General features: G+C 34.9%; 1 protein-coding gene across 1 annotated transcript in view; it reads left to right on the forward strand.

The window, feature by feature from the left end:
• Positions 1-22,569, forward strand: part of LOC122842636 (CUB and sushi domain-containing protein 1-like) — a 415,097-nt gene that overhangs the window by 351,275 nt on the left and 41,253 nt on the right. Inside the window, exons 44-57 of the mRNA XM_044136693.1 lie at positions 799-987; positions 2,610-2,787; positions 6,390-6,535; positions 7,283-7,363; positions 10,822-10,935; positions 12,293-12,409; positions 12,937-13,008; positions 13,528-13,674; positions 15,962-16,150; positions 16,417-16,602; positions 16,711-16,908; positions 19,814-19,987; positions 21,047-21,220; positions 21,416-21,589. Of these exons, the coding sequence (XP_043992628.1) occupies positions 799-987; positions 2,610-2,787; positions 6,390-6,535; positions 7,283-7,363; positions 10,822-10,935; positions 12,293-12,409; positions 12,937-13,008; positions 13,528-13,674; positions 15,962-16,150; positions 16,417-16,602; positions 16,711-16,908; positions 19,814-19,987; positions 21,047-21,220; positions 21,416-21,589 (2,139 nt within the window). The remainder of the gene's footprint in view (positions 1-798; positions 988-2,609; positions 2,788-6,389; positions 6,536-7,282; positions 7,364-10,821; positions 10,936-12,292; positions 12,410-12,936; positions 13,009-13,527; positions 13,675-15,961; positions 16,151-16,416; positions 16,603-16,710; positions 16,909-19,813; positions 19,988-21,046; positions 21,221-21,415; positions 21,590-22,569) is intronic.

Consider the following 22,569-nt stretch of genomic DNA (forward strand, 5'->3'; position numbering starts at 1 on the left):
CAAAAATTATGAAAGTTGTTCCTGGAGTTAGTTGAAGCCAAAATGTTGGTTGTAATATCCAAACTGTAAGTTCTACTGCGTCTTCAAGCATTTCATCTGGCCTACATACATTATATCCAAACTTCTGATTACTGCTTTTCTCAAATTGATTTTATACTTTTGAATTTCCAAGTCTTAGCCGTAATAGTTGGGACTGCTTTGTGGATATTGTTTTAATATCACATTGTTCCACATACGGTAGTTTTTGGTAACACAAACTATTCTGAAAATGTTTTCAGCCTGTAATATGCCATCAGATTCTTCCTAAGTTTTAGATCTTACTTTTACCAAACATGCTTTCTGTGATTCAGACGACTGCAGAGCACTAGAGACTGTGTTTAAGATGACCTTGTGTGAGTTGTGCGAGTTCTTTCAAGTGCTTTTAGGTGCCACTTGTTATGTCACCCTTTGTGGTAGCAGGACTGTAATGTCAGTCACCTCCTTTTACTGTGAAAGGCACACTTAATGGAAAGGCTTCACTTGCCATGGCACCCATGTAGAGAAAAATATGCCCTTAATAGACAAGCATTTCCTGGCATTTCCTCTACCAAGTGCTGACATGTTATGCACATATGTTCACATTAGAGAGAAAAGTTGCTCTTAGTACTTGTTGTGTAATATGTGTATGTTTACCTTAACTATCTGATTATTAATCAGTAGCATATTTTTCTGTTCCAATTACCAAAACCAAGAATAATGCGAAGTCAATTGCTATTTCTATGGTAACTTTTCTTTCTATGTTCTTTTTTTTATCTTTAGCTTATCAGCTTCAGAACTGCCAGGATCCTTCTCCTTTCCCAAATGGTGACATTATCAAAAGTGACTACAGTGCTGGACAATCAATAACCTTTCAGTGCTACTCTGGTTATGTTTTGATTGGACACAAGGTGCTAACGTGCCTCCATGGGACAAATCGGAAATGGAATCACCCTTTTCCCCGTTGTGAGGGTAAGAAAAACTGGATTAAATCAAACTCAATCTAAGTGAGAGTTAAATTTCAGCTGTCCACCACGTTCATCTTGAGGAAACTATAACTCATTCAATATGTTCTTTGGAATATTTCAAAGTGAACATGTCTTTAGTGCCAAAGTTGTTATAACAACGTAATTTCATAGGTTTCTTTCACTTTAGATCTGTGTGGTCCATTTTTTACATGGCGTGGTTTATTTTTTGGGTAGTAGACTTTGTTCACAAGTCTAGAATCTCATCCAGACTCTGGTCCAGACCAAACAAGCAAGCCCTGGTCTATCTGAAACGTGGGTCTTAAAATATCTTGCCACAAGCAAGACTGTGAGCTATTCTAACATTTAATAAAGAAGGAGGTTTTTCAAACCAAATATTGATAAAATATTTCCTTATGGTAGAAATATACATTTCAGATAGAATGAGATTCTTCCTATCTGAACTGAACATTACAACCATCTCAAATCCTTTTATCCAGACAAATTTCATTACATGTTTTTTCCTCAAGGACTTGGGCTATTCTGATGAAATAACTTTCTCCTGCGCTTTCATGCACAGCCTCTTCCAAGGAGGGCATGTGGAACAAATTAAGGGGCTCCTCAAAGTCTTTCTGCACTATTTGACAGTATTCTCAGTCTGAGTCAGCAGTTCCCATACCAAAGCATTCACATATTTTTGACTGCTTTTTGTTTTTAAATTGCTAAAAGGTTTTCCAGAACATTAATTTCTTCCATGTCTAAGTCCTGGCTTTCCTAGCCACTGAAGCTGCTGTTTATCTTGTCACCTTGTACCTTTCTGCTGCTTCAGGAATCCCAATTCATCCCAATTAATCCCTGAAGGCTTTTATGATAATATGTTTAAGTGATTTGCCATACTTCCTGGGCAACGTCTTGGAAATACCCCATGAGTATTTCAACTGAACCAAACCAAACAGATATGAGAAATATATCTGCATTCATTGCTCAGTCAAGTCACTGGGACTATCCTGTTGTGAAGCCTGATTGCTGTCAAGCTTTGAATGTCTTACTTGTGAGGGTCTCATTGAATCCTACTTCAGCAAAGTGGAGGATAATGGTACAACTAAGCCCAAACCTATTTATATCGCTGGCAGATTTAGGTTTAAAATATTTTAATTTTACCAATAAGTTTCTTCAGACTGGAAATAATAATAAAAATTTGGAGTGGCTCAGTCACAGCGCTGTCTAAAATCTGCTATAGGCTACGGTAAGTAAAGGGAGCTAAATATGATGCTGAGGTGTAGAAGGCCTTGCAACATGAATGATTTTGACATAATTGCTAAAGATAAGTCATCAAAGTACTAGTGAAAACATTGATTAAGAAGGGTGTAAATATATGTATTATTGTTTCTAATTTGTTTGGAGCTAAATAGAGTTTAACTTTGATGGTTTAATTTCATAAATTAACCTTTGACTTTTCCCTGTTTTGTTCTGGAGTCACTATGGAAATGGTTGGTTGTGCCTCAATCACAAAGAAAGATTTCAAGATTAATCATATGCCTCACCTTCTGCAGTTTAACAGTAACTCCTGTCTCTTCGTTCTTTTTTCAATTTTTCAACCTGACAGTCTCATAATTCTGCTTCTTACAGCTCCTTGCGGATATAATATGACAGCTGAGAATGGGACCATCTATTCACCTCAGTACCCCAACGAATACCCCAACTCCCAAGACTGCAGCTGGCTCATCAGCGTTCCCCATGGCCACGGGGTTTACATCAACTTCACTTTGCTGCAGACAGAGCCAGTCACAGATTATATTGCTGTCTGGTAAGTCTTGGGAAATTCACACTCATTCATTGCGTTCACTCACACCATAGACAGATACATGTGGATGTATTGGATTCATCCTACAGTTTTTGCATTACTGACAGATCTGTTTAGAATGTATTCACCCATTCCCTGTTCAGCTGTAATGGAAATGCCGCCTGATAGAATCTAAACGTTCTTAAACTCGTGGGATGCACTTAATGTTCTCTAACCCCACAGGATGTCTAATGCTGGTTTTCTTTATTATCTTTCATCATACGTTATTGAGAAACTGTCTTGGCTTTACAATGGCATGCACCAGAATTGTTTTTAAGTCTCAAAACAATTTATTGTAAAATGATATGCTGTTTAAATTGGTATAATGCATGTTTCTAGCAGATGTATGTCCTTAAACCTAATACATAGACATGTGTACACTCTGCAATCAGTATATAACCTCTACTGCTGTATAGATGGGATTCAGTGTGGAGGTAAGAGTGCAATACAAGGACTGTGAGAGTAATGCATTTACAATGGGAACACTGACCAATTCAATCTAAGTCAGCACTATGTCCAGATGTAGGCCCAGAGAGGATTTGAGAACTCTGAAAGTAATGATGAGAGTCAGTGGGGTTTGGGAAATGTAATGAATGGAGTGGCAGATCTGGATTCACAAATCGAACAGGACTCAACTGGATCTGACAAGATTTCAGAGCAGCTAGGCCGTGCATCATGCACAGCCTGTCAAAAATCAAGATGAACAACAGATTTATCAGAAAGGAAATTAGGATTGAGCAGGTGTTGTAAGTTTGCTTTTAGACGGGTTGACTTGGTACTTGGCTTTTATTTTCAGGTTCAAGCAATGCGCTCTGGGGAGTAAGTAGCTGCAGGCGAAGGGGGAAGCAATGAATTCACACTATGTGGCTTCTGGTTTTTCAATCTGGCCAGCTCATAGAACCTTGCATTTAGCCATGGAGAGGCTCTGCACTGAGTTATTTTGCTGCTGCAAATTGATTTTTGTGATTGATGTGTTTTTTGGTACATTTCATTTGGAACTAAATTATGAAATTGCATCCATATATGGACGCCACCAAAAGAGCTCGGTAATGTGGGATGAGTACACACATGATGGCTCAGTCCTGCTGTATTTCATGAATATATTTGGAAGCTACTGGGGGCTGACACTTGAGAGAGGAGAGCTTTTCGCAGACCCGGTGGAATACCATCACCATCAACCCTCCAAGGTTTCAGACAGATTTAGAGGTCCTGGCGCAAAGGCCCACTGCATTTGCAATTATTTTTACGTAAATGGAATCAACTGGCAAAGATACCTCATATTACAATCAGTTATCTACTGCTTTTATTTTCAATATGAGTAATTAATCTTGACAAACATAAATGTACGTTTCATGTGGAAGGTTGGCACTCAGAAGACTTGTATCCAATTTCGATTTGGTTTGATTTAGATTATGTGCACAGACAGAATATTTTCTAATAAACATAGCTTCTGTAATGGGGATTGGTTTCATTAATTGCATTATAAAAGCAGAAAAGTAAGAACACATCGAACTCTGATCTTAAGATGTGGAATGCGGCTGTACCATGATTTGACATTTTTTGAAAGGTTTTCTGATTTCAGGTCCACTTAAAGTGTGGCAGGAAATGGCATGTATAAGCATTTTAAACCTTTAATTGTTTAATCTTAAAATATATTAGGGATGGTCCAATAAAGATGTGTTAGAATTTTAAAAACTTAAGTTTAATTGATTAGTTTTTTAAATAAACTGGCTGAGCAGGTTACATAAAATTAAATCTACTTATGCATTCAAATATTTGTGTTACGATTTATTTGAACAAATTCTTTCAACAAATTTAGCAAAAACTCCAAGCGTAAACTTTCATTATTCTTTCTGCATAGTGGATTTAATTAGGCTGTGCTTTATTACATCATGTTAACACAACACAGATGTGTGCCTGCCTTGTTTTCTCTGGGGTGTTATGTGACAGCATATGCATCCAGATGTGAGGAGCTGCTAACTGTCCCCGTGGTCTTTAACCAGTTGCATTTGGACTTTTGCCTAATATCAGTGAAACAGCACAGTAGGCAGCAGATCCAGGATCACAGTATAAAGAAAAAAACAACAGTTGAAGGACAAGGTTTTTATATATATAAAATATATATGTATGTGTGTGTTGTGTAGGTGTGTGTGCATGCTTGGTGGTGTATGTGTATATATATCTATATATATATATCTATATCTATATATATATATATATATATATATATATATATATCTACATCTATATATATATATATAGATGTAGATATATATATTTGTCTTTGATTTATTTAAATAAATTTAATTTGTTTAGCTATGTAGGGGAAAAAAATAAAACCACCAAATGTTGACTTTCCTTTCCTATAAAGCAACTAAATAGCAGAATTTTATAATGTTAAATGAGCTCCAACACCTTCAGAAGACTGAATTATTGAGGAGGCAAGAGATCCCAGGCCCTCCTCATGAATTAAAATTTTAAAACCCTTTTTTAATCCAATGGCATGTTCATTAAAGACTAAAACTGGTCATTTAGAAACCATAGGAAATGTAACCTTTCAGCAACATTCAATATTTAATGAGTGAAGTAAAGCCTTTAATCTCTGTTCAATAAATTTGTTTGAAATTGGTTTAAAAAATTTATGAAAAAATATAGGAAGTGCTGAAAGATTCTTCCTTCCTTCTTTGTTAACAAGCGTGTGGATTTTTCAAAGTTTTGTTTTACCAACGCTGACTGTTTGCTTTATCTCTAACACTCTAATTAAATCTGTCAAACAATGAAGCATATAACAAGAAGTTCACACTGATCCCTCTTGTTTACCCTTAATCTCCAGGCAAACACTGACATAAACTGTATTTTGTTTTGTTCTTTGAATTTTATACTTGTCAGGAGCAATTCATGTCAGAAGCAAAGTTTTTAAATATGTTTCACTATCAAGTAAACTGAAGAGGGGCTCTTACAGATAATGTTGGATATATAACTTACATAGAATAACACTGTGATGACTTAAGAAACCTAGCAATTTATGTAATAACAATTCTGAGAAAACTCAATATCTTTAAAAGAGGTACTGTTTCACAGGAGTCGTCCACTGAAACAACTAAACTGTTTACTATTAGCTGGAGCTAAAACCATTAGCAGGAGCTAATGCAAAATCAAAACAATTTGGAAGACAATTAATGGATGCTCAAAGTGACAATGAAGCATCCTTAAGTCTTTGTAACACACCCTTCCAATATATTTGAGAAAATATTTTGATCTGAACCCGGTGCTTACCATAAACAGCTTGAGTTAGAAGCCAGAGCTCTTTGCAGTACATCCTCGTCTTCTGGGTTGGCATTTCCAAGCAGCAGCTACAGAAACGCCAGTCTTTTTGGCCGACTCTCTCCCCTTTAACCATTTGGTCATCCTCATTTTCATGTCCTCGTGTCATTTCTTCATTGCCTTCAATTTCAAATCCTAATTGCCTATAGACCTTTACAATACATTTAATTCCTTTCAATGTTTCAGATTTGTTCTCTACCAGTTTGAGTGTAAACAGTTTTTCTATTCTTCTCGCTTTTAAGGGATGGGCCTGATACCTCTAGTCCCCAGCTGGGAGTCTTCAGTGGTAACACAGCATTAGAGTCGGCCTACAGTTCCAGCTCAAAGGTCTTGGTTCGCTTTCATTCTGACTTCTCTACTGGAGGATTCTTTATCCTTAACTTCCATGGTAAGTCAATGCTCCTACATTTTTATTTTTTATTTTCATGTTTTTTCTCTATCTGCCTGCCTCTCTGCCAAACTGTCTTCTTAACTGTGAAAGCACTGAACTTGATAAAGCCAGATTTACTGGTTTTCATTATAGTCCCTGCAGAATTTATCTGTTGTTACTGTTTAAAAATCACCATTTTAAATCATGTTATGTTACAGGCACAGATTCAGTCAAATTTTGTGCTCCAAGTTTTGAGAAAGGATGTAAACTCTCTTGATCTCTGTTTTCAATTAAGATGAAGATAAAAGATAAAAACACATCTGTTGTTACGTTGGGCAGATTATTTTAATTATTTAAATATTTATTCAGATAAAAGTTTAAATAAAGTGTTTATTTATTTAAACATTTTATTCTGACTACGTGAGCAGTAAACTAGGGTATGTTATTATTAATATATTGATAAATCATTTTATGTATATCCTCTAAATAGTAATTTTGTGACTGTATGATAAACCTAATCTAAAACTAAATATTGGATGAGATCAACTATCTATAAGAACAGTCCTTCTTTGGGATTTTCGTGGTGTCTAATGACAACAGCATTAGGAAAATAAAAACACATGAATAAAAATAGTAATCTTTTACAGGGATTGCACAAAGGTTCCCACACTTTATTAAAGAAACATATGCACAGTAATGTTGCATATTTTTTGTTGCTCTGTAATCTGCCACATAAGATTTTTTCTCTACCTTTTTTTCCCCCAGCTTATCGTCTGAAGAAATGCCCACTTCCTCCTATTGTGGAGAATGCAGAGATGATCTATGAAGATGAGGACTTTCACATAGGTAGTAGTCCTTAAAGATGTTTCTTTTGTATTCAGGATTTACTAGAAAACCTGCAATGCTCTTACTTGATCTGATAATGTAAAAGAGAAAAAATATATACATGCAGTGAATTCTAAATTAAATTGTTCTGGTCACTTTTCAGATTAAATCACTTTTATCGGCTTTATTTGATCTGGTACACAGTGAGATAACAACCAAATATTGTACGCAATCGGATTTGTTGTGACTCATTTTCTGCAGGTTTTTTATTGTAAAAAATAATCACAATACTTGGTAAATACCACGCATAATCTATAGAAGATGACAACAATTGTTATGTTTTACTACTACACAATTACTATTATAATAGAAGTGTCCTCTCTGGTTCTGTGGCTTCTCCGTTAGAGAAGATGCAGAGGCGTTAACATGAGTACCAGGGGATAGTCCGCATTTAGACTGGCATATTTAGAAAAATGAAACTCATCTTTGTCTTAGATTTTACTTTATTTTTACCATAAGAGGAGGAAATGCAGTTAACCATCATCAGGCACACAGCGGCATAAAGTCTAATCTATTTCAGCATTTTGTAATCCACACCATATCTCTATTTTTCTAACCTAATTATTGAGACAGCTTTAATCAGAATCATCACCATGAAGGAGACCAAGTGTTGCACCAAATAGTCTGAGGATACAATTCAGTGTAATCTACAAGTTAAGTTTGGCTACATCAGTTCTCAATAAACATTAAGGTGGTTAAACTGTAATATTTGTCAGCTCTGTTTAATTTTATGCTGCTCTCTTTGCTTACATAACATGTATTTACATTTCCAATGACCATTTTTATTTCGTTGTGAGAAACCAAAATGAGTTTAAAATTTTGATCAATAATCAATTACTTTGATTTAAGACAAAGTGAAAAGCCCATTGTGTAACAAGTGTTTTGTATTTATTAAATCTAACAGCACATCTGCACATAACCTTAGGAAGTTTAACTCCACCCTAGCAACCTTCTGATTAAAAGACAAATCTGCCTGCTGAGCTACTGGCTTTCTGTATCTGAATTGCTCTTTCCATGACCTGGCGCCCTGTGGTGAGTGGGCGCCAGGTCATGTCACCTAAACACAACCTCCCAAGCTGCTAGACATTTACTTCAGGAGGCTAAGTCTTAAAGCTCTAAGCATTAAAAAAGACATTTGACAGCCCATCATTCGACTGTTGACACGGCTGAGGTCAGGTCAACACCCCTACGGTCACATTTTGAAAACTAAAAGACTGAAGAAGGTTTTTTCCAGGGGTTTCCCTGTTTTTATCAGTCAACACTCTCACACAAACATCACATGAATTTAAGACATGATATTGCTTTGAGAAGCTCAGACGGTCTCTAAAGACATTTGTTTAATACAATGTCTTTAGTTGATTGAGGTCTGTTAAATAAATTCTGGATTTTCTGAGTGGAGTTGATCTTTCTAATTGACTGAAGATGAACTAAAACTGGAATATTCCAGTTGTTTAGAAGTGTCTTTGTGAACCTGATGTTGTTTTTTATTATTAACTTAAGTATAATTTCAGATTTGTGTTATTCTCGTATAGTTTGACTTAAAAAATGAGCTATTGTGCAACAATTTTCTAAGCTACAGAAAAGTAATTGTTAGGAATGCACAGATATGAAAATTCGGACCTATATTGATCTCCAATCTTAATACTGCTGTTATTTTATTTTCATTACTCGATTAATCATCAAAATAATCAGCAGGTTATTTGATTAATTAAATATTGGTTCACAACAGCCCTAACTGATTTTCCATGGCACTGATTGTGTGCACCTCTGGTAGCAGCAACATGCTAAATTGTAAGAGCTACTTTCTCATACAGTAGTGCTAAGACGGTTTTCACTTAAAGTACAAGAAAGAATATAGAGTTATATGTATTATAAGTCAGAGAGAAAGAGGGAGAGAGAGAAATTCATTATTGTCTGTGCAGCTGGATGAAATCAAATTAAATCAAAGTAGGAATTCAATTTCAGCTGAATATAGGGCTACGTGAGAATGGCTCTTGGTAACTACGAATGATGGGCTGTCAAATGAGGTTTTTAAATATTGAAGGTAAAATAGGACGAGGTTTTAACAGTTAGCTGTTTTTATAAAAACTTCTCCATAGAATTTCTCAAATCAATTTATACAAGATTTATAGAAGAATTAACTTTTTTTCCTTCTTCAGGCTCTTTCAACAGATTGCAAATTATTAATTCTATTTTAGTGCTACAAACTTTTCCCATAATATGGAATCACTTAGCTCCAACAAGACTTTGGATTTTTTTCTGTCTTATTTTAAAAGTTTTAAGTCTTTCCTTTAAACTAAAATTTAAAAGTAACATTCAAACTAAAATGTGCACATTTTTAAGTAGGAAATGTTGAAAAGCTTGACATATAATCTTTCTTCCACTTTCAGTATCTCTTAAGGGATCAAAGTCAATTTGCATTCGTGTCCTTTAATCAGGATTTCACATTTTAACATGATTGAGAATTGCATGTTGCCAGTTTGTCGTGGGCCTACAGTTACACAAACAGTTCTTTTCAAACCCCCACTTTGGGCTGAAGGGAAAATCCCACACACAGCCTGGAGGAGGAACACTACAGGACAGCATTACGTCAGTGGTTGCAGTGTTGGCAACATATTCTGGACCTGGAAACATATTTTTCAGAACAAAGTTGTGCAAAACTTTAGATGAGATAATGGTTTAAACAGCCCTAAGCAGGCAAAAGGTTTTTTCCTTTGATGTTACAAAGGTATAAATCTTTAAGTAAGCTTAGGGCTAAAGTGAGTGTTTGTGTTTGTTTAGTTCAAACAAAGTTTGGTCTGAGTCTTGTCAAAAAGGTTTGAAATATATATAGAATTGAATCTACTGGAAGGCTTTTGAGATTTCAAACCTGTCAAACTGAACTCTTGAAGTTAAAAAAGCATCAGCAATCAGAAGGAAAACAAGAAAGAAGAATTGATCAATTAGAAATCTTAAACATACTTTAAAGAGATGCAAAACATTTAGAATTTAAATGTCATATATTCATTTTAAGCAAATCTCCCGTTTGTCATTGAACAAAATAAAATCTAAATATGCTTCAAGGCATCTATAAAAGCCATTTTAAAACTCTGTCTTAGTATTTGTGGAAATGTTGATATTTGTGTACAAATTATAGTTTCGAATTCGTCTTTTCAAGCATGGAATAAATAAATTCTTCTGTTTTTATTCTGGATTTTTTTTTTTTCGCTGTTCTTTGCAAGACCTTAATTGGACAGGATGGTTTATTTCAAATATTTTTTTGGGTTTATTTTTTGTTTCACTAATAAAAAAAAATCTGAAAATCGGCAATAAGTACAAACGTTCAAGGTACCACTTAAATATCAAAAAATAAAAGTTGTTGAAATAATTATCTAATGTATTTTGGTGACCTAAAGAGTCTTTTTATTCGATTTTTTTAGGTGATATTGTGAAGTATCGCTGCCTACCCGGGTACACACTGATTGGAAAAGCAGAGCTTATGTGTAAGCTTAATTCCCACTTGCTTTTTGAAGATCCACCCCCAAAATGTCAAGGTAAGGCACAGTATGTATAAAACTCTGCTTTAATATGTTGGAAATGAATTGTATTTGCCACTTGATGATAATAGTAAAGTAGAAAAAATTGGGCTTCCTAGAAGAGTTTCTGTGCAATTTTATCAATAAAGTAACATATTAAGATCAAATTTTGATTGAAATCTGCATTATTTTATAATGGAAGCATCTCTGTGTGCTTATTTTGTGTCTATAAAATTAATTATTGTAATTGGTATCTGAAGTCTCTGAGATAAATATAAACTACTTCATGCTAGTTTTTATTTATTTATTTATTTTTGCCTAATAAAGAAACACTGAACAGGTTTATTCAGAGCTTAAATAGTTAAATGTGAAAAATGTTGTAACATGTTAGATTTTAAACTTGTATCAAAGCTTTAGAAGAGAAATTTGTTATCCAACCAAGTCTGGGAAGCGTAGTGGAGCAAGAACTGAGATAAATACTATGATTTCTAAGTGACTGAAATGAGCATTGAGCTGCATGTTGAAAAGGTACAGATCCCTCTGTTAAAGTTATAGAAAATAGTTTTCTATTGTAAAATAAAGGGGATAAAAACAACTCTCTTATGAGAAGACATGAAAAAGCAAAAAAGACGTTTTCCTCTAAAAGATAAAGTTGCAAAGTTTGAGTAAACTTTGTTGTTCTGTCCTTTCACTGATCTTGTAGTTGCTTAAGGCTATTGACAAGAAATAGTAACATATAGTCAGTGGTTGTTAGATTTTTCGCTAGAATTCAATTATATTATTTTAATCCTAGAGAAGTTGTTTTCTGAACCTAACAAAGTACTTTTTAAAGACAAACAGAACCAGTGAAGAGTTAAAACCATGTTTTAGGTGTTTTGATTCAGGTGTTGACAGATATACTATCTCAACTCAGGTATATCTTGTTGTATATGGATATGTTGTCTTCTCAGTTCTCTTTATTTTTCTCTCTTTCTGCAAGTGCAGAAGTAGACTCGGGGTGTTTTCTTGTAATCTTTTTATTCTTCCATCCCTTTGTTGTCTCCTTTCCCTTTATACTTTTAGCTTTACCTCTCTGCGTTTTTTCTGACTGTCTCTCATTTTTTCAATCTCCATGTCCATTGCATATGAAATATACCAAAAAAAATCTTAGTTTTTTAATGCCATACTGCCAAACAGAACCCACATAAAAACAACACAGAATCTTGTATTTGTAAGTGCATGAGTGTTATTTTCTTGTGTGTTTGATTGTGTCCTTTTTGTATTTTTTTTCTGCCTTTTTTGGTATTCCTCAGCTCACATTACCAATAATTTCCCACCCCACCTCTCCTTTAGTGGATTCTTACCCGACTTGTTTTTTTTTTATATATATCTCCAGCTCAGTGCCCAGCAAATGAGGAGAGGTTTTCATCATCAGGAGTCATACTAAGTCCTGGGTTTCCTGGCAACTATCCCAACAGCCAGACTTGCTCCTGGCTCCTTCGTATGATTCCAGGTATCGAATTTGATGGCATTCTCCTTTCTGAATATGATTGCGTAGTTAGTGTAATCTGGGATTATGCTACTGTAACATCTCTACTTTTTTTTTTTCCTGTCTGGCTAATATAGCTTGTAGGGGAACAGCAGCTAAACGTAAATTGCCAGTGTCATCTGTTATTTTTTTGGTTTCATTCCCACCCATAAAAAATGAGGATGTTTTCTACTCCTCAAGTACAATAATTGATAAAGTGTCACGTCTTTCAGACATCACAAGGGGCATCCCTGACAAACCCCAGCTCCACTGCCAAGGCACAGATATGAATAAGGTCCTTAGTGGTCTCTGTAAAAATAACATAAAAGACTCAAATCCCAGATAAGGCTTACATGTGTCTATTGTTGATAAAAATGTTCTTTTTGTCAAGGGATGAATATAAAGTGTGTAATATGTGAATTAGCTTTGTTTCTATAAACAGTGCACAAGCAATTTTAAATTGCTATACACACCTTTTTCATGCAGTCTAATACATTTGTCTTGTTTCCCAGGTTACACCATAAATATCTATGTAGAGATGTTCCACAGTGAGAAGCAGTTTGATGAACTGGAGATTTTTGATGGTATGCAAATCTCTCACCACTATTTGTTGCACATGACAACATTGATATACATAAAAATACTCATTGGCAGTAAGCTTTAAATCATTTCTATTCATCAATGATAACATATTAGATACACAGCTCTTCATTTCCTTTCAGTGTTCTGATCTAACTTGAGCTTTTCTAATTGATCTACTGTTGCTAAAGTAAACAAAGTGCCCTCAGATGTTGATGAGCAAACACAAGTTAAACACGACACCTAATACATGAATATATGAACAAACAGTTCTTAGCAGCTTGGTGATATTCTGAACACGGACTGAGCAGCTTTGTTCACTTCTTCCAGCTACAGGAAGACTACAATTCTAAAACAATGTCGAAAATCAGTGCCAAAAGAATTTAAAGACTAAAGTCTAAACACAATCTCTCAATGGCAATTCTGTACAGTGGCAGACACAATACAAAAAGTTGTAATTTCTATACATTGTAGATATCCATCAAGATAACAAGGAATTTTGTTCTGTGTGTGCTTCTTGCCAGGATCATCAGGACAAAGCCCTTTGCTTGTTGCTCTGAGTGGTAACCATTCCTCTCAGCTGAACTTCACGTCTAAAACCAACCAGCTCTATCTACGATGGTCTACTGACCATGCAACTAACAAGAGGGGATTCAAGATACGATACTCGGGTACAGCCAGGGTCTTTATATTTTCTTTCAGACATCAGCAAATAATAAGATGTGAAAGATTTTATATTTCTTTATTCTGCTTTGTTCAACACTGCATTTGGAGCTTTTGTACAGCTTTTTCCAAAAAAAAGAAAAAAACACTATCTTGTTAGTTTCATTCATTGTGAGTCTTGGATGATTGATTTAATGACTTGATTAAAACGAAGTGTTACTTTGCATTACCATATGTCACAATAGGAGTCTCCGTTTTCAAGGTGATAGTTCATATCCCATCTGGATGATTGACAACCACCTACTCTGCCCTATCTCTGCTTTCTCAGAATCTAGGAACATTTATTCACTCCACATAGTTCAAAAGATTGCTAATTTCTCAGACTAGCATTAATAATGATCTCTTAATGCCTTTCTTCTCATGAGAATAATGTGTTAATGGTAGAGTGAGCAATGATCATTTAGAAAGGATTCTTTTGAATGCATTATTATGTATGAAAAAGAGTTAATAGCTTTGATTTATTAATGCATGTTAGACTGTGAGTGGCATCTTAAATTTGGACACATTTTTTTGAGGTTGCTGATAGTCTTAATTATAAAATGTAATTTACGGTTACACAGAACTTAAAAATAATGGAGGAAATAAAGTTGATGGATTTTTAATCTCTAGTTTAAATTGGTCAGCAGTCTTGAGTACTGTTCCCCACAGTGCTGTAATGGACTGATAACAGCGACACAGAGAACAAGGATTTATGCTTGAGATATTCCACTTCATATACATTATTAATACCCTGGTGTGCTGAGGTAAACAAGTCAAAGTTTATAATGCAAATACATGCTGATCAGTTTTGGCTTCCTGCTTGGTAGGTGGAATTGATCAGAATGACGTTTAATAATAGCTGCTTTATTTTTATTATAATATTTACATCCTTTGACTTTGCTTCCACTGCTAACTGGTGTTATTGTTAATGTTCTTGAATGTTCATGTCTGTACTGATCCTCCTGAAACACAGCAGTGGAGTGATCAGTATTTATGTTTCATCTATTTTTACTAGAGTTATTTTTTGTTTGATTTGTTTGTTTTTTTCTATCTTGTTATTGTTTTTCACACTCCAGTTCATTCATAGAGCCTTTTGGACAACCTTTGAATAAATCTGGCATTATATAAAAATTTAAATTATTTAAAGAACAAGAGAAAAATGGCTTAAAATAGTCTTTTGTGTTCTTTTTGTCATTTGGAATTATAAGTGGCCTTTAGCCTTTGTCTTATGGTTAGACAGTTTCTATTTAAGTAAGTTACTGAATTCTACAGACAGTGATCAAAGTTAATTGAATTAGGGAGACTTAGGAACCTTCGTACTTTATTAAACAGAATCCCTATTTGAAAACATATTGTATTTCCTGTAACATTAAAATTAATTTAGTTGGAAATATTTTTGGGTCAAAAACTAAAAAACTAAACAAATATGCAAGAGGATAAATACTTTTTTCATAATACTAAATGCTTTCATATTGTTGTCAAAATGTTTTAGTTTTTTGTTGTTGTTGTTTTTACTAGCCACATTGGACGGACAAAATGAAATTTGGACATTTTAAAGACTATTTAAACATCATTAAATTGTTCTTATTATTGTACTGAAGTCCATAAAGGTAGTTATTATTGTTACAAGTATTGCCAAAATATACCTGACTACCAAATATTTTAGTATGTGTCAAATGGACACATAGATGGTAGAACCAAGATGAATGATATTTTAAGCCCTATACCATTAACTGGATGTAATAGTGCAATAGTAGTGTAATAATGTTTAAAAAGAAAAAAGCAGGTACAGACAGTTAGACACACAGTTGGGATGACAAGTTTGTAGAAATTGTGGGGTGTTACTGGGCAGCTCATTTCAAGAAATATATCTGAGAGAAACTGTGACCCCATTAGGTAAACAGGAGACAAAAGTGGGCTATCATAATTCATCCAACTGTTCTGTACTCAATCAACTTTGCATTTTCTTTGTTCTGAGAACAAACCCATTCTATTACTCAAAAATAATTGCTCTATTATACGGCCTGTCACAGGTTTTTAAGTTCTTGTTAGTTGACTCAAGTCACTGTAATGCTTGCACAGGCAGAGATAATTTATCGTGTCTTTTTTTTTTTTTTTTTTTTTTTTTTACAAAATCCCTCTTAAAATTAACAGGCGCTCTTGATAATTATTTTCAGCATCAGGCTGGTAATTGCTTCAGTTTCTTGTGAATTTATATAATTTTTCCCATCTGTCTTTCTTGTTCTCTGTTTCAAGCTTCTTATTGCAGCATTAATGATCCTCCATTAAATGGCGGTGTAGTCAACCGAACGAAGCTCCATCCAGGTAGCAGACTTCAGTTCTATTGTAACCATGGTTACCGCCTGGTAGGTTTAAGCAACGCCACCTGCAGGCTTGATTCTAGTGGGCTTTACCAGTGGGACGCACCTGCACCCGTTTGTCAAGGTAGGCAGCCAAAAGATGTTTTTAAATAAAAGTGGCATAATTCTTTTCTAAGACCTTTCAATGTTAAAGACTTAATCCGTATTCTATTTATCTTGTCAGTTTATCTTGAGTAAATATGTTTTATTTGGTATGACTTTTAGTTATTTATGTCATTTAATGTTCTACCTTGTACCATTGAGTTGTATTCCCAATCCCGTTGTGCTATTTCCGTGCAATGACGATAAAGACTTTCTATTCTATTTCTGTTCTATTTTTTCTTTTTGCAGCGGTTTCATGTGGAATACCTCAGACTCCCGCCAATGGCAGCTTCCATGCATACCACTATAATGTTGGTAGCCAGGTCACTTATCAGTGTAATTATGGTTACCATCTTGACCCTGATGCTCCTGTGTCAGCTGTGTGTTTGGAGGATGGCAGCTGGAGTAACGCAGGTTCAGTTCCCCGTTGCCAGCGTAAGTGATCCCAACCCAAATTCACCTGTCTATAAAATAATGCTATAATTTCAATCTCTGTTTTCACCTATGCAACATTTCTCTTCTTTTTACCTCCTCCCACTACAGCTGTGCACTGTCCCAGCATTGAAGGCGTCCTGACAGAGCACATGACCTATCGCCTGCTCATTGGTAGGCTGGGTGAGTTTGGTTCCACTGTGATGTTGGAGTGCTCAACTGGCTTTTATTTGGGTGTCGGGCATCGAACTCTCCGCTGCCTCGCCAATGGGACCTGGGAAGGATCGGATGACCCAGCTACGTGCAAGAGTAAGTTTTCAGTCATATGACTCACATATTCATGACAAGGTATACACACTAGGCCACTTGATTTTAAGATTTTATTTTTGATTGCGAGATAGTTAAATATTACAGGACATAGACAGTTGCATGAAGTACTTTAAAGTAAAGAAAGATGTATTTTTAAATGGGTTTCAAGTTTTTGTTTTAATGTAAACAAACAGGTTTACAGATTGCACACTGCTGAAAGTTCCTAGAGTTAGGAATCGCAGCAGAGAAGCCATGGTTGCACAACATTGCATAACCCTATAGCCATCTAAGAAAAAAAATGGTGACAGCAAAGTCTTTAATTTGAGTTAAGTGCTCACAAAACAAAAACTTAATTAGTTATGACTAGTAAGAAGAAATAAGACCAAAGAAATGTTGTCTACTGTGACAGATTGCTGGGAATTTGCAAACTTCTTATAGCAAACTGTATTTTCAAAAAGCTTAAATTCAGGCTGCAGTCAGGTAGCTGATGTCACTTCTACTCCCGTTCTGAGGAGCATTGCTACCCTGATGTGCACAGATTCAGTTTCCTCAGGACAACTTTATGGAGAAAATATGTTTCATTAGCAAAGAGTGACAACAACCTATATGATATCAACTACCAAAAGCCTCATTGTTCTACACATCATCAGTCTGGACTTTTCTTTAAGTTTTAATTAAAGTGTTGCAGCAGCCGGGTAGTTCTGAGGACACTGTGATGTCACTCAAACTCTGTTACCAATCTACAATCAGATGGCGGCTGCAGCTAATACCTGGTCTTGTTCCTTTGGCTTAGACACAAAAAGATAGATTGCTAATCGTAGTAGTAATAAATATTAATATAACGCAACATGTTTTCCTAATATCTGCATGGCCAGATATCATGGTCAATGCAGAAACTGTGGGCTATGTCCTGGTTCCTCAGCCATGTTTTGTTCTTTCCCCTGAAACTGAAGATCTTTAATAATCTTGTTTATTAATCCTATGACTATAAGTGTTTAACTGTTTTTCTGATAAATCCATCCTAATTTTTCTGAACCTCACCCACTTTTCCTGCACAGCTAAGCTTCTCATAGAAGAATATATGTTGTCCTTTTCTGTGTGACCAATAAGTACACACTCTCAAAATTTGGCAACAAAACAGTTCCTGTAAATGTATTATCATATTTGTTAGTTGGTGGTTGGCACCCAACCCCAGTATAGTACAACATAATCTCCAAAGGTTTAAGTAATTAATTAAAATTTTTGTAATCTGCTTGCAAAAACCGAGGAGAGACCCAACTCTGATCTTTTAATGTGAGATGTATTACACAAATTTACTTGGCTACATGGGTCTAAGAAATGGTTTTACATCTTTAAGCCTTGTTTGTACTCTGTACTTCACACATAAAAAGCTGTCTAAGTGACCTCTGTTAACAAGTTTTATGGTTGAAAAGACCAGCTGTATGAAAGGAGAGATGAAAAAGACGCCTTATACATAGAGACACTCAAACAATGATGCAACAACATGAGCAGGCGACATGCAGCACACTGAAAGAATAACACATGAATAAAACTGCATTGCAGTTACTTCCACCACCTGTCATGAATTAGTCATCAAAACAGCAAACCCACCCTGGAACAAGCAGACAGCTGGAAAAATCAGAGAAAGGTATTCTTCTAATAGAGGTACCTTCTGTTATTTTTGTCAAAATGTGAGCTTTATGTTTCGGTGTGTTGGAACCACAATGCAGGAATTGTGTTTTTGAAAATAAAAGCTTATCCCAAAAGATAGATGCATTCTATATCAACTTGATAGTCTGTACATGTGTTTTTCTTCTTTCTTCTATACTTCAGCCTTCTGAGATATCAGGGGTATATGTGTTTCCAAATGCCTTAGGATATTAAGCTTTGCCTTTTACCTTGGGGCTGTGATAACCGTTTCATGCAGAAGATAGACTGTGATTCCTAAATGTGATTTGCATGTTGGCAACCATCAAAGATGTTTTTTTTTTTTCCAAATACGAGTAGTATCCTGCAATGTGTCTTTGCTGCTTAGTTCATAAAGAAAAGCTTAGTGAGAACATTGTGACTGCAAAAACTTTCCAATGCAGAATTTCTTAGTGTTGCATAATGCATGAATTGCTGATGATAAAGTGAGATGTGTACACTGAGAGGAAAAATAGTAAGGGGATTAAATTTGTTTAAGTTTAAAACAGTGATTTATTTAGGTCGATTTTAAGTAATCTCTTTGTTTACGTTGGCTACCAAAGCAGCTTAGATAGATTTAGGAGAATTCCTTAAAGATGACAATAAGTTTGAGCATTATATTCTTTCTAAATTTGTCATTAATTTAATCCAGATAAGCAACTATGTTGAATAAATTATGGCAACAGCATTTGAGCTAAGAATCAGAAAAGCATTTCCAATTGTTTGGACAAAAAAGAACAAAGGAATATAAGCAAACCTGATCATCTTTTGATCCTACAACTAAAGTTGAATCTGATTCTTTCCGTCTGCTCACACCATCTCTTCTCTTGTGGTCTGTTGTACTACAACCACAAACAGTGTTGAGCATCTTTAACAAAACAAAAATTTGCACATTTAGAGTTTTCAATGCTCTTCTTAGATTTATGTCACAAATTTGATGGCCAGATATCATGGCCATTGCAAAACGTGACCAAACATCCTCAGGCTTGTTTAGGGGTATCTCAAGGTGTTCCCAGGCCAAAAGGGATATGTAGTCACTTTAGTGATTTCTGGGTCTTCCCCCTGGATTCTTTCCAGTAGGTTGAGCATATCCTGATCAGATGCCCAAAACACCTCAACTCACTCCTGACTTTCCATTTCCAGATTTCTAGCTATATTATTATTACTGTTTTAGGTATTTACTTAAATTCTTTCTATAAAATATCTCTTTTGGTTTCAGTCATCTCTTGTGGGGAGCTTCCTACACCACCCTTTGGTACGAAACTGGGGACACTGACTACATTTGGAGCAACCGCCATCTTTATGTGTAACCATGGATACACACTAGTTGCATCACACGTGAGAGAATGTGGCGCTGATGGGCTGTGGAGTGGTGCAGAAACTAAATGTTTAGGTAAGATCCATTAAATATCGTTGAGTGTGTATTGTTTTCTGGTTTCCACTTGATCACATTTACATGAAAGCCTGATCAATAAAATCAATATTCTATTGAGTGTGTGCTGTGAATAATTATCAGAAAAGAGAAGACATATTGGGATTAAAATGTAGTGAGCAGTCAGAAAAATGTCATAATTATTATTCTCATGAAATGTTAACTTGGACCGTTTTCATCATAGGTCTGTGATCCATAGAGAGGTTTTTTTTGTTCATGCCTTTAACATCTACTATAACCTTTACTTACATAATTTTTTTAAATGAGACGTATTCTAACAGTACAAATGATAGACAATACATTTTTATAGGGTGGATTTTATTCATAGTTACTGCAAAGGGCTTCAGTGAGGTTCTTAGCAGATATTAAATTGTGTTAGCTGTAGACTTGGTGTTTTTAAATTACCTTACAAAAGTTTCAAAATTCTGAAACAAAACATATTCAGCATTAATATGACATTGTATTTAAATGTAGGGTAAAGATGCAGAAGAAAGCATAGACATTGACAGTTTCATTTTATATGTTTGTGTTTGTGACATTAGTTAATTGTAAGAAACACATCTTTACTGTAAAATGCAATGTAAAACATTTTTTTAAATAGTCTATATTTAAGACAACCATTTTCTTTAAATTAAAAGTAGTTTGTTTGTGATCCATCTTTTTAGAAAGGCATCACAGAAAGGTATATTTAATACTGCCAATTAATTCTTGAAATATTTCTCATTCCTCAGGTTAATTAACTCAAATTAGGGGGTTAGTATCTCAAGGCCACTTCGAATACACAGAAAGTTCTCATGTTTGTGATTTTCAGAGACCTTTTGTGCATATGTAATTGCCAAATTCTTGAGCTATGCTAACGTGAAAATGCACTAATGGTTTTCAGGCCAAAAAGTTATCCTCAAATATTTGAAGTGTTTTAAAGTTTTAGCTTTGTGTGCACCAAGCAAACTTTAGATTTATTAAGCGAAAGTAAGGTGTTTTTTTTTTTCACTGTAGTAATTCAATGTGTGTCTCTTCCAGCTGGTCACTGCGACTCTCCGGATCCTATAGTCAATGGTCACATTAGCGGAGATGGCTCAAGCTACCGTGACACTGTGGTGTACCAGTGCATGTTGGGATACAGACTAATCGGCACATCTGTCAGAATCTGCCAGCAAGACCATCGATGGTCCGGAACAACACCTGTCTGTGTTCGTAAGTAAACACGTTCTTTTATTACTGTAAGATGTTGATGACTTGCAACTTTGTTAGGAAACACAAAGAGCTAAATTAGATAAATGCCTCATTTTTTGCATGTTAAATATATGAAAAATGTGAAGTGGAGGATAACGGTGCTTCACTTAATCGTCTTTTTTATTGATTTTCTCTTCTTTCCTTGGACTTGTTTAGCCATCACTTGTGGTCACCCTGGAAACCCAGCCAATGGGCGAACCAATGGCAGCGAGTTCAACCTCAATGACGTTGTCAACTTCACCTGCAATAAAGGTTACATCCTCAGTGGGAATGCCCGCGCTCAGTGTCGACTCAACGGACAGTGGAGCAACCCCTTACCTGTCTGCAAAGGTCACATTTATCACACAGCATTACCCAGTTGTTTGCATACTAAAATATGTTTTCTTTTTATACCCTTCACAAATTAGGCAGATAGAATGAAAGTTATTTTGTCAGTGTTATTGATAATTATATAATGAACTTAACAAATCAAAAATTTAAATTATTTTATGTATTTATTTGTTTGCTTTTAATGCGTTATGTTTTAAGATTTTGTGACTCACCCTTTTAAAACATAAAGACCACTTCTGCATGTAAATAAAAATCCTTCACTACAATGGTTAGATCATGCAAGAACAAACGCATATTAAGAGAAGGTTAAATTTTGGACCTAATGTTAGAAGTACAATAAAATTTCCCAATCCATAAGAATTTTATTGTCTTTATGCAGGATGGTAACCCCACAATTCATTCAAAATACCGTATTTATGAACCTGCTTTGGAAATTCTGAAAAGATCATCAAAATGTTTTGCTTAGTTTGTTTTTTTGCAACTTTATACAAACTACATGTGTCACCAAGTTTAATATAAAAACTGATTAAGTAAAAATTTAGCAAACACACAATTACATATATGTAGTTTGGTGGAAACATTGGAGCAGGTGTAGATGAATACAATTTGTAAACATTAAAACACACATTTTTAGATTTCAAATTATTTTTTATCCATACCTCTCAGAATATAAGTTAAAAAATTAAGAATACTTACATCTCTTTTAAAATCATGGCATATCACTACTTATCAATGGAAGGTTTAGTGGTAAGAAAAAATGTTCTTCACAAAGGTATTTTCAAAACGATAACTGCAGCATTAAGAAGTCCAACCAAGGATTGAGTGCAAATCCTGGGCAGAGTATATGTGGCAAATTTGATTTAATATTATTTTTGTTTATTGTTTTTATTAGATGTCATCCATAGCCATCAAACTTTACAGAAAAGAAACAAAATCGACTACTGTGTTTTGAACGTGTTTAATAGATTTTTCACTTTTTT

Source organism: Gambusia affinis, linkage group LG02, assembly GCF_019740435.1.
Source record: "Gambusia affinis linkage group LG02, SWU_Gaff_1.0, whole genome shotgun sequence".
In the NCBI taxonomy this organism is placed as follows: domain Eukaryota; kingdom Metazoa; phylum Chordata; class Actinopteri; order Cyprinodontiformes; family Poeciliidae; genus Gambusia; species Gambusia affinis.